The sequence below is a fragment of the Mesoplodon bidens genome (genome assembly GCF_964165515.1).
Source record: "Mesoplodon bidens genome assembly, chromosome: 1".
Lineage (NCBI taxonomy): Eukaryota > Metazoa > Chordata > Mammalia > Artiodactyla > Ziphiidae > Mesoplodon > Mesoplodon bidens.
Window position 1 is genome coordinate 85,172,850 of NC_138176.1, and position 13,277 is coordinate 85,186,126.

At 36.3% G+C, this 13,277-nt stretch overlaps 1 protein-coding gene and 1 long non-coding RNA gene across 10 annotated transcripts in view; one reads left to right on the forward strand and one right to left on the reverse strand.

The window, feature by feature from the left end:
• The window catches only part of LOC308623567, a 73,722-nt gene that overhangs the window by 21,865 nt on the left and 38,580 nt on the right, over positions 1-13,277 (forward strand). For 8 of the 9 annotated variants that reach the window (XR_014016839.1, XR_014016840.1, XR_014016841.1 and 5 more), the window contains exons 3-4: positions 7,875-7,935; positions 8,737-8,824. This is a non-coding gene — a long non-coding RNA (uncharacterized lncRNA). The remainder of the gene's footprint in view (positions 1-7,874; positions 7,936-8,736; positions 8,825-13,277) is intronic. The other variant, XR_014016847.1, reaches the window with a different exon arrangement.
• FABP2 (fatty acid binding protein 2) lies at positions 1,598-4,397 on the reverse strand (the record flags this gene model as incomplete). Its single annotated transcript, XM_081238681.1, has 4 exons — positions 1,598-1,648; positions 2,039-2,146; positions 3,170-3,342; positions 4,331-4,397. 4 exons carry the CDS (start codon positions 4,395-4,397, stop codon positions 1,598-1,600), a joined length of 399 nt encoding a protein of 132 aa, XP_081094807.1.

Sequence of the window (13,277 nt, forward strand, 5' to 3'; positions counted from 1 at the left end):
ATTTTTGTTTATAACAGGCTGAGTAATAGCATAGATCATAATGTACTGGACTAAAAGTCAAGACCTACATTTAATTCCTGTGTTCTTCATGGACTCTGTACAACATTAGACAAGCTGATAAACCTCTCTGTGCCTTATTTTCTCCACTTTCAGGTGAGATTAATACCGGTCCTATTCCTATTTCACATACGTAGATAAGATCAGAGAGGTAAAAGCACTTTGAACCTTTATTTTTAAAAAGTGTGTGAAAAATCTAAATAATTACTATTTTCAATGTGAAGTTTATAATGAAATTATAAAATGAACAGTGGATTTAAGTTCTTGTTTTTGCAAAAGATTACATATCCTCTAATCTATTCATCTTCATCATGTACGCCAAATATTTTTCTTCCCACCTTGTAATGTATCTGCCATGTTTATGTACAACTTAGAATGATACCTGGAATTTGGTAAGAACTATATAAATATTAGCTGTTACCTTCACCAGTGTGAAAAATAATTAGTCAAAACAAAGGTGCGTAGAGTCAAATGTTTAAAAAATTGACCACCCTCTGTGCCCTGTAATACACAACCACCTAAAATGCAATTGCTTGAAATACATTAAATAGTATATCATGTGAGCATATGAGTGAAAGAAAACTTTTGAGGCCCTAAAAATTTGTCAGTGTATGTGTTTATGAGTAAAGGGGGGATGACACTTGAAGGTGACACTTTTGGTATCTGATAGCCCACTTTTTCTCAAAGACTGGTTAGTGTACCTGCTGCATCAGAATCACTCGCGAGTTTTCTAAAATCCCTGGTTCTATTTTCAGAAATTCTGATCTAATAGGATAACAGTGGAGACTAAGCATGCAAACATTTCTTAAGTTTCTCAGATGATCCTGATGCTTACCCAGGTCTAGGAATCACTGACAATGTAGAAAAATATAATACAGTTCTTTAGTACATCATTTGTTTCCTACCAGATTATTCAAAGTGGTATATATGGGGAAATATACAAATCCACACCGGGAGAAGAGGACTGGGAGGATATCTATTAAAATCAGAATAGTGATTATCTCTGGATTATGGGTTTATGGAAATATTTATTTTTCATTTGCTCTTTTTTTATCTCTAAATTTTCTGGTTGAATATATATTATTTTTATAATAAATGTTACTAAGGAAAATATTTACCACCAGTACAAGATTTTAAAGACCTCTATGCAATATATGTTTTTAGTTTACCAAATGTGGGAAAAAACCCCAAACCCAAAAGCTATGCATATGCTGCATAGCTTTTTTTTTTTTTTTTTAAAGGAGAGACGACTTATAAAGCAATGTGGGAACAATATTTATTCATCTGTTTTTTAAAATGTCACAAGTTCCTTTAGAACATCAATAAATGTACATCTTAGAGAATGTAAAACAAATTAAATCCTAATTAGCTTTTATGTGTTTTGCTTTAGCAAGACTGGAAATATAAGCCATTGGCTAATGTTCATAAAAGGACTAATCAGTCAGCAACTTTATACTTGGTGAGGAGAGGAAAATAAGTTCTGGTTCAGTATAGATTTTCCATCTAATATGTGTTCTGGGCTGTGCTCCAGGAACAATGATCACTCCTTTTTGAAGATCCTCTTGGCTTCCACTCCTTCATATACATAAGTCTGAAACGTGTTAACAAACATAGAAGAATTTGCCATTAAGATTAAAAGCTAAATTAAGAAAAATATTAGTAGTATTATAGCATTGAAATAAGTTTATAGTTTTTTTTTTCTTGTACCTGATAACACTTTATACAGATACAGGATACATCCATTTAAAAACACATATTGGTTTTTAGTCACATTTTTAGTTAAAATAGGCTCAATGTATTGACATATATATGTTTTCTTCAATAAATAGGCATCAGAAAATATCTGTATTTTAAAAATCAGTACGATTAATGAGAAAAGTAATAGTCTATTTATTGATGATGTAACTCAACAACCCCCAAAATAAAATCATTGCTGTGTGATTATTTTTGTCTTTGGAAAATAACTATAATAACCACTCACCTGGACCATTTCACCACCTGTAATTTCTCGGACAGTATTTAGTTCATTTCCATTGTCCACCCGTTTGAATTTTCCAACAAGTTTATTTCCCTCTAGGCTCCAAGTCCCCTATATAAAATTTTAAAAAAATAATAAAATAGCATTTTTTAGGGTCTTACATGTGTCAGACCCTGTTTTGAGGCCTACAGATCTACTTCTTCAAACTTCACTATGACCCTATGAAGTAAATATTATCTCCATTTCACAGATGAGAAAACTGAAATACAGTAATTTACCTAAAGTCACAAAGCCAGGGTTGAACCTAGGTTACTGGGCTCTAGAGTATGCGCTGGTAACCATCATGCTGTCCTCACTCAATTGTTTCCAAATGCCAGATTTTAAGGCAGATCATCAGGGCTTCTTTTTTCTAAACCTTTCACATTAAAAAGAGTGTTCTAAATTTAGTCATAGTTCATATTCGCTTCATGGAGAAGCTAACAAGCTTGTGCTTGTTTTAATTTATGTAACTGTTGTAGTAATTAAAACATAACCACAATGGATAAAATATTTGACAGTATAATTGTCATTGGAAACATGTTTAATTTAACCAGAAAAATTCTAAGGACAAAAAAGTTTTTCAAAAATCAGTTGAAAAATGTGACTCCATAAAATTTTATTTCATATTTTAAAAGTTGAATTCCCAATGACCTAGATTGTAGCATTAGACATTTCCATTTGGTCACACATTCATTCACTAATTTATTCATTTATTGTATTATTTCAGTTACATTAACTGAGTGTCTATTATGTTTAAGTTAGATAACTCTAAAAGCTTTTGTTGCTGTCAGATGTGTAAAGTTGAAAACACTGAACTTTAGTTTTCTTTATGAAGAGGTGTATACTCAGTCATTCAAAGATATTTTTCTAATTCTTATTGTTTAATCCTTTACAGATATGTATGAAAATCAAAATGTTATGTTTAAATACTCTGCTAACTAAGTTGTTTGATATATAATATGGATAAACTCCATTGGCTGCTTCAGTAAATGAAGGAGACCTACATTAATTAAACCATCCAATGACAGAAAGCAGAGATGATTTTAGTATTGTGTAGAAAAATCAAGAATACATTGTTTATAAAAAATTTCTTACAGTGAGTTCAGTTCCATCTGCGAGGCTATAATTAAAAGTGACACCAAGCTCAAACACAACTTCAATGTTTCGAAAACTGCTTGATTCTTTGACTGTGAATTTATTTCCTTCTTGTGTAATTATCAGTTTCAAATTGTCATGAGTTGCAAGCTTCCTTTTCACCACATTAACACCTGCAGAGGGAAAGAGATTTAAGGAAATAAAGTAAAAAAATGCCATGGAAAATGCTTACTTTTCCAAGTTCTGTTTTAACTAGTTAATTAATCAGTTAATATTTTGAGGGGGGAGGAAAACCTGATAGCATTGCCTTTGCACAAGAGCATTCAGATTGCTTCTGTAGAAAAAGTTCAGGCTCAATCATATCAAGCTATTTTTCCAAAACTTAAGAAAAATTAAATGAAGCAAGAATTGTTGAATCTTAGAACTGGGTAATTTTTTTTAAATTGTCAATATTTTTGTTTCAGTGTTAAGTAAACCAAATACCAGGAGTGTCAAGTGAAGGATTTTAGAAGTATATTTATATATTTATAAGGATATACAACTTTAATTCCACATGTATGGTACTCTTTTTTTTTAATGTCCTTTTGCTTTCTATAATGGCTTTAAAATTTTGAACTTCATAATTCTCTTTGTTTTTTGTGGCATTTCCAACTGTCTCAAAAATGAGAAAATTAGCAAACATTACAGTCAAATTTATTATGTCAGAAGAAAAGAGAATTAATTAAGTCTCATTTATTCAGAGCTGTGACTTTTGATAGAACTCATTTTCATTGCTTTATTTAATGGACTTTGCTTTTCCATTCCCTAGAATTTAATGTTTTAAAGTCTGGAAGTTATCATTACACACTGCCATATTTTACTTTCCAAACAAAAAAACTGTCAATTTTCAATCAGCAGTTAACGTGGATAAAACATATCTGGATTTTTTTTTGTGTTTCAGAGAATAGCACCCAAGAATCTTTTCTTCCAGTGGTGAGACAGTGTATTCTTTCCAATGTAAGAAGTGGGAATATGGTTTTTGCTACTCTGAACCATCAACCAACCATTCCTGAGCCGCACCACCACAGCAGGTGTCATTCTCTAAGCCTTAAGGTTTAGAAGGAGTTAGAAAGATGTCTGTGAGAAACAAAAGAACAAGCCATTAAAGTATTAAGCCCTTACCCATTTTTTCCATGAACTTTTCATAGTTCTCATTTCGGTCTACCTTCCAAGTACCATCGAACGCCATGGTCTCCAGCTGATTGAGCCTCTAGGCAATCAGAGATTCAGAGCTGTCCTTAGGAGAGAATTTATGCTATTTCTTATCTTAGAACCAACTTTATACTGTGATGTGGAAGTTTAAAGTTCAAGAGGTCACTTAACTGCATTAATGCCAAACCATCATAGTTTCTCTAGTTTCTATAAATTCCTTAGTTCCTCTCCTGAAATTCAGCTACATTAACGCATGATAAGCATACCTACTGTGTCTTATACTATGATTGTGGGCACATTTATTTCAAGGATTAGAATGCATATTGTCTGCAGATAGTTTTTCTGCTTACAAGTTCAAAGTGCACACTGTGTTGAATGTAATATAATTTAGAGTATATATCAAATAACATCTGGGAAGTGAGACTATTAATGACGTATCCCTTTTTTACAATAGCAATTACCTTGTAAAGTAAGACTTCATGACCAAATACAGCTGAAAAGTTAAGGTTAGTAGGATATTGATACTGAATATTTATTTATTTTTCTAATATGTCCTTTTGCATTGTATTTTTGGGTTGCCAGGGCTTTGGGTAAATATCCTGGCACCTGGTACAGTGCGTGACACACAATAGGGACCCATTATATTTTTGTTTTGGTCTTGAATGGTGATAGGCCACTGAGAAAAATTTCAAGAGGTAGAAATGTGGCTGGATAACATGACAACTCCCATAAGAGAAAGAACATCTTTAAACATCTGCCACATGCAGAAAAGACAAAAGCCAGGTGTCAGCTATGCCATTAACTAAAACCATTTCTTTGTTTTACTCTCACTCCCTCTCATCCCCAAACCTGGTGCTGTCCTAAGCCAAAACTCAATATGTGTGTTGGGTGGGTTGGGCGTATAGAGGGTAGCTAGAAAGGTGAATAGAGAAGAAGGTCACCGTATCTGTCCCTGCCCCCACTGCAGGCTTCCAACCTGGAGCATGTAGCTGGTGCAGGAAAAAACATTAACTTAGTGTGAAGTGTGCAGTTTTGATTATTAGTGAGCCCGAACATACTCATTATTAAAAAGAGACTATTATTGTGCATGAATGTGACCAGAGAACCTCTTATTAACTAAAGCTCAGTAGAGAAACTATAGAGCATGCCCAAGATTTCATTCAGGGTCAGGGGAGGGACGTATCTAACAGATTTGAACAGGACAATGGGAAATAGAATAAAGTTTTAAAAAATTTTAAAGAAACGTTTATTTATTTGTTTATTTGGCTGCATTGGGTCTTCGTTGCAGCACGCAGGATCTTCGTTGTGGCATGTGAGATCTTTCATTGTGCTGTGTGGGCTTCTCTCTCTAGCTGTGGCTTCCGGGCTCTAGAGCGTGTGGGCTCAGTAGTTTCAGTGTGTGGGCTCAGTAGTTGTGGCATTTGGGCTCTCTAGTTGTGGTGCATGGGCTCCAGAGCGTGCGGCCTCAGTAGTTGCAACACGTGGGCTCTAGAGTGCGTGGGTTTAGTTGCCCCGCGGCATGTGGGATCTTAGTTCCCCAACGAGGGATCGCACCCACATTCCCCTGCATTGGAAGGCAGATTCTTAACCACTGGACCACCAGGGAGGTCCCACGTTTTTAAAATTTTGATATCTATTAGGCACACTCTTTCAGAGGAGTTGCCCACTTTTTATTTTCTCAAGCACATTAAACAGTAAACTACCTTCGACCAAATCTGTTATTTCATTTAAAAAGAAAAATACATCCAAATATACTCACAGACATACACACAGAGAGAAAGAGAGGGAGAAAGTGGGTGGGTCAGGGAAGAGAGATCATAAATTGAGAATAATGGGAAGTCCTTTACATATGAAAAAAATTGACTACCTTATCTTTGTACTTCTCTCTTTTGCCAAAGATAATGAAAACCTCATTATTTGGGAACCATCACCCTAGTGTACTTTCAACTTGGAGAAGAGAAGAAAAGTTTATGGTTACTCTAGAGCCACGGTTTAAATAGTCTCTCAGGTAATCTACTACTGATGGTGATTTGTGAATTTAGAAGGCCATGGATAATGGATCCAATCTTTTTTTTTTCTAGATTAGAAAAAATAGATGTATCTGGTCACTGGAATAGAAGTGTAGTGCAGTAAAAAGAATATGTGTTTTAGAAACAAAAAGACTGGGTTTCAGTACTGCCTACAAAACCCGTTATACACTGTACAGGACCTCGGTCATATCACTCAATCTCTCTGAGCCTAAATAATTACTAATAAGTAATAATTATTATCCTCATTTTATAGATGAGGAACTGAGGCTCAGAGTGAGTGATATGATCAAGGTATATGATCAATATAAAAATTATATAAAGCATGAGCCTGAGCAACTGATAGACATCAAGTACTCAGTAAACCTTTGTTTCTCTTCTTGTTCCCTGAGAAAGAAAATCAATCTCAATAATAAATTTTTAGAAGTATCCCAGGTCCCAAACCACTTTGATATTTGAGAAGGGAAATCCACGTCTTTCTATTGTTTATTAGAAAGTCACCTGAAATTTATTTATTTAGGTATTTTTTAATTTGCACTAGTGATTGACTTGGGACTAGGTATGACTTGGATTTGCCTGTTAAGGTTAGCATGATGCTTTAGACCCCTCTGGGAATACAACTTTTCTCTCTATGGTCTCACAGCAATGGAAGTAAAAGTGCCTGACTCAGGAAGGTGGGGAGGAGGAAACTAGAATGGCTTCTTACCATTGTTCACCTAACAGTGCCCTTTTTCTCGTGGCCACCTTGAGCTTCCCGGGAAGAGCAGAATAGGATCAGATGAAAGCAAATAGCACTTGGTCTCATGCAAACCTGATAACAGAATGGACATGTTAAACTTTCAGTCTTCCATTTATCAGTGGCAGTAACCTAATTTAAAGTCGGTAAGGAATCCCTGTTATATCTGCAGTGTGGCATCATTGGAGTTTTTTTTAAATGATTAGATCAAATTTTTAACATTACACTTTTCCTTCTGCAGCTTCTGAACTCTGTAACTCCCCAATTCTTATCACTTACCTGGACCCCATCTAGAAAATGTTGTACAGAACCTATGGACCAGTTTCCCTTACAGACCTCTCGTACTGATGATACAGTTGGGCTAATCAGCTGAGGGAAGACCCAGTCCTTTATTTTCTTCTTTGATAATACTCGATTTAAGGTCCTGCAGCTTGGGAAAGTGGGTGGATTAGGTGTGTGTTTGGGGGGGTTGCAGATGCTGTGGAGGTAGAGTTTTACTCTCTGTGTGGACTTCGCGGTCTGCATCAGCCACTGAGTGGATGGAAGAAGCGGAAATCAGCAGACACTCCTGCTCATCCCTATCCCATTCCTCCAAGAGAAAGTACAAACCACATTCCTTAACGTGGCTTCTGAAGCCCCTACTTATATCTCCAGTCTCCTGCCATTCCTTACTGTGTACTCTAAAATCTAAATATATCAAACTTCTTGTAGTCCTCAGTCTGTTAAATGTGCTTGCTTTCTGTTGCTTCAGGTCACAGCTTGGTCACTGAGTGCTCTAAGAAGCCTGCCCTGAACCACCAAGAATGGGTCAGGTAAGTCTACTTCTCCCAAGTACAGTGACCTTCTAAAGGTCTCAGTATAGCTCATAAGAGGCAAAAGCAGCTGATTCATAATAACCAGGGAAACAGTATCATCATGAAGTCCAGAGATATCATGACGAGGGGCAAAATGATGTTTCAAGCTCATTTCAAAGGAATAACTTTCTGGAGATCACAGAAATCCTTTTACCCCATTGTAAAGTAGAAGGGAAAGTTGGATTTTTTTTTGTTTTTTTGCGGTATGTGGGCCTCTCACTGTTGTGGCCTCTCCCGTTGCGGAGCACAGGCTCCGGATGCGCAGGCTCAGTGGCCATGGCTCACGGGCCCAGCCGCTCCGTGGCATGTGGGATCTTCCCCTACTGGGGCACGAACCCGTGTCCCCTGCATCGGCAGGTGGACTCTCAACCACTGCGCCACCAGGGAAGCCCAGAAGGGAAAGTTTTTAGAGAGCATTTTAATATATATATATATGTATGTATATAATTTATGGGATATAGCATTTTCAGGCATTTACTAACCACTTCAGAATTTCTGAATCCTCCTATTCAGTCCCAAGTTATTTAACTTTTACATGTCAGAAGAAAATAGTGGTCTCTATTAGGGCCATGTAAGAGAAGGATTTGAGGGACAGATGGAAAGAGCAACAGGAAATTCTTAAGGTTACTGTCCAATCCCTAGCAGTGAATGGGGAATGAGGGAGAATTGTAAAGTTTGCCTAAAGAGTTTACTTCATTCTGTTTTAACCATAAGCCTCTAAATTTTAGAAATATTAAGACCTGTTAAATTATGTTTTAGGATTTTATGCCTGAGATGGCTGGTTGATTTTCTTCTGAAAAGACTATAGCGTTACAGCAGTGTACAGGGTGGTATCTACCAAATAATGGTGAGTGCAACTTGCTGATTCTCATTAATAACAAGGCAGCCATCAGTGGCAGTTGAATGATGTTGCATGAAGGATTTATGACTTCATCTTCTGTCTTATCTTTTTTAATCTGGGTCTGTTCCCCCAAATAATGAGTCTCCCTCAAGCAATTTGAATGGGAGGTTTCTCAACTCCTATACCCCTCATACCACAGAGGAAGATGGGTGTGCATTATCTCAGCTCCCCTCTCCCACATCCATTATGTTTCTGCCTTTTTTTTTTTTTTAAAGAAAATCTTTTCCTTTGAGACCATTTCCATTTGGCTGTCACCTTCCAGCCAACTTCATCATCATTATCTATCATCTATCCCATCTATCATTGTTATCTACCATCTATTATGGAAAATCGTGGCACCAGGCTCACCATCATCCTCTGTGTCTTGCCGTCATCCTGGGTGAGCTCAAAGTCCATGTGGATAAGCTACTTGTCACTCTGGCCTCACGGTACCTTAACCTCCCTATCTCTAATAATCTTTACCTCTGACACTTTATCCACTTACGTCCAGGGCTGTAACCTGTGGTTTGTCACTACTAGAGTTGTTCCTTCTGTGAAATTTAACATGCCGCTCTCCGGCCACAACTTTTCATCCTCTCAGCTTCTTCATTTTCTCCCACAGTATCAGCTCTTAGCCGGGGGAGAACTTCAGTCAGTTGTCACCTCCATTTTCCCCCAAGTTGGAATGTCCTTCTGGTTTGCTTACGTTCTCTATCCAGTCAATACCTGTTACAAATAAAATAACTCCTGTGCTGTTCCAGGTGCTATTACACATTCACGGTTTCCAGCTTCAACTGAATCCTCTGCCCTGCCTGGCAAGACTTTTGTGTACCTCAGTCAACTCCCTCCTCATTTGTGACAGTGACTGGATCTTTAATCGTTCTCCTATAGTCTTCTTCCCTTGCCTTCAGCAGATGACCTGGGTATTACTCCACAGGGGAAATAAAACAGCAAGCAATAGTTCTCCCAATTTATGTGCTCTCCTTTTCAGTGTTATCTGTTACTACTTTACTTCTATAAATTCTTTCATGCACTTATTCATTCAACATATATTAGAATTCCCACTATAACCTAGGCACTATGCTAAATTATAGAGATAGAATGATGAACACATACAGTTTCAGTCAAGAGAAGCAAGGCTTGAAATTACAATAATTTGGTACATATAAAGATTTTTTTTTCCTATCTCCCTTTTAATTATTTATTGGGCTGAAGTGGGATCTTTTCTTCTTCACATTAAGATAATCCAGTCTCTCCCATCTTAAGAAATGAAAAAAAGTCTCCCTGGCTTCTATTGATATTTCTAGAACCTACTCAATCTTTCTCCTTTCCCTGATAGCCAGGCTTCTTGAAAAAGTAATCTATACTGTCTCCTCATTCTTATCTTCTGTTAGAGCCTCAGTCTGCTGCAGTGGGGCTTTCATATTCACCCTTCCACTGAAACTACTTACTAAGCTCATTGATGAATTTTTTTGTTGTCAAATCCAGTGCACACCCCTTGGCCCTTATTTTATGTCATTACAGCATTCCAGACTATTGACTCCTCCCTTTTTGAAATTTCTCCTTTTCTTTTCTTGACTTTATTCTTTCTTGATATTCCTCTTACTTCTCTGAATGTCCTTTTCAGGCTATTTCACAGGTAACTCTTTCTCAACCAACACTTTACATTTTGAGGTTGCATCTTAAGATCTCTTTTTATTCCACACAATTTACCTGGGCTATTTTTACCATTCCCATGGCTTCAGTTTCCGTCTATGTGACTAAAATGTTAAGGTACAACCCAGATCTCTCTCCTACCAGGGACCTATTCCTTACCAAGTTGCTCTGTGTGCATGTTCAATTGGCACCTCAAACTCCACAAACTGGAAAGGACCTTGATGGTCCACCCAGCCTTGTTCTCTCTTCTCATATGTCCTGGTATCAGTGAATGATACTGCCATCCTAGGAATCATTCTAAAGTCTTTCCTCTCCTTTATCCTTGGTTTTCCATTTTATCAACAAATCAATACAAGTTTTACTCCTTAATATCACTTAAATATATCCCCTCTTCCTTTGTATTTCCAGATAATCACCATTTTTCACCTAGGTGACTGCAATAATCTCCTAAATGATTTTCTCCTCTCTCTTCTCCCAGAATCCAGTTCATCCAGAGAATATCTTTATAAAATGCTAATTTGACCATATCCTGTCCTTGCTTATTTTCTTCTTTTCTGTCCTTGCCTATTAACATTCACTGATACCCTACTGCTATCAGCATAAAATTCCAGATTCCTTACCTCTCCTGTTCACTCCCATTTACTCTTCCTTCACCAGATGCTATGATCTCTCACATCTCTCTTTGTACATCCTCTTTCCTCTGCATGGAAATCCCACCCCTCTTGCCATGCTTTTCCTGCCTAACATCCACTCAGCCTTTAAGAAGTGGCTCAGTGTCACCTCTCCAATAGGCCTGACTTGCCTATGTCCTTCCTCCTTGCCTGGGCTAACTTTCCTTCATATCAGTATCATCATCATAACCCTATTTCTTTACACTTATTGTATTGATTGTAATAGTCTGTTACCCTGTTTGTTTCCTCTACTCTTTTACTTTCAGATTTGAGGGTAGAGATGACGTAAAATGGATACATAGTATGAATGAAATAAGTTCATGTATTCTAATTAAAGCCCTTGTTGCCCCTTTAGAAGTGTCACTTTTTCCTACTCTGGTTACAGGATGTGAATATTGACTAGCTAACAGGTTGTTTGATAATGAACAGTACACCAGTGCTGTTTTTTTCTTTTATTTTTTTATTGATGTATAGTTGATTTACAATATTGTGTTAGTTTCAGGTGTACAGCATAGTGATTCAGTTTTTTTTCAGATTATTTTCCATTATAGGTTATTACAAGTTTTGAATGTAATTCCCGGTGCTATACATTAAATCCTTGTTGTTTATTTAATGTATAGTAGTTTGTATCTGTTAATCCCATACTCCTAATTTGTCCCTCCCACCCTCCCTCTCCCCTTTGGTAACCATAAATTTGTTTTCTATGTCTGAGTCTGTTTCTGTTTTGTATATAGACTCATTTGTATTATTTTTTAGATTCCACATATGTCATGTCATGTAGTATTTGATACATTTCTGACTTACTTCACTAAGTATAATACATGTCTGACTTACTTCACTAAGTATAATCTTCGGTGTGAGGTGATACCTCATTGCAGTTTTGATTTGCATTTCTCTAATAATTAGCAGTGTTGAGCATCTTTTCATGAGCCTGTTGGCGATCTGTATGTCTTCTTTAGAAAAGTATCTATTTAGGTCTTCTCCCCATTTTTTGATTGGGTTGTTTGTTTTCTCAATATTGAGTTGTATGAGCTGTTTGTATATATTAGATATTAACCCCTTGTTGGTTACATCATTTACAGATATTCTCCCATTCCCTAGATTGTCTTTTTGTTTTGTTTATGGTTTCCTTTGCTATGCAAGAGCTTTTAAATTTGATAATGTCCCATTTGTTTATTTTTTTTTTTATTTCTTTTCCTTGGGAGACTGATCTAAGAAAATATTGCTACAATATATATCAGAGAATGTTTTGCCTATGTTTCTCCTAGGAGTTTTATGGTATCATGTTTTACATTTAGGTCTTTAAACCATTTTGAGTTTATTTTTGTATATGGTGTGAGGCAGTGTTCTAACTTCATTGATTTACATGAGGCTGTCCAACTTTTCCAACACCGATTGTTGAAGAGACTGTCTTTTCTCCATTTTATATTCTTGCTTCGTTTGTTATAGAGGTGTGTGGGTTTATTTCTGGGTTCTCTGTTCTGTTCCATGCTGTTTTGATTACTGTAGCTTTGAGTATAGTCTGAAGTCTGGAAGGGTTATACCTCCAGCTTTGTTCTTTTTCTTCAGACTTGCTTTGGCAATTCTGGGTCTTTTGTAGTTCCATATAAATTTTGGGATTATTTGTTCTAGTTCTATGAAAAATGTCATGGGTATTTTGATAAGGATTGCATTAAATCTGTAGATTGCTTTGGGTAGTATGGCCATTTTAACAATATTAATTCTTCCAATCCAGGAGCATAGGATATCTTTCCATTTCTTTGAATCATCTTCACTTTTCTTTATCAATGTTTTATAGTTCTCAGCATCTAGGTCCTTCACCTCCTTGGTCAAGTTTCCTTAGGTAGTTTTAGTTTTTCCTGTTTTTTTCCTTCTATTCCTAAATATTTTTTTGGCACAATTTTAAATGGGATTGTTTTTTTAATTTTCTCTTTCTGATATGTCATTATTAGTATAAAGAAATGCAACAGATATCTGTATATTAATCTTGTATCCTGCTACCTTGCTGAATTCATTTATTAGTTCTGATTGTTTTTTATGTGGAGACTTTAGGGTTCTCTGTACAGAGTATCATGTCATCTGCAAATAGAGAC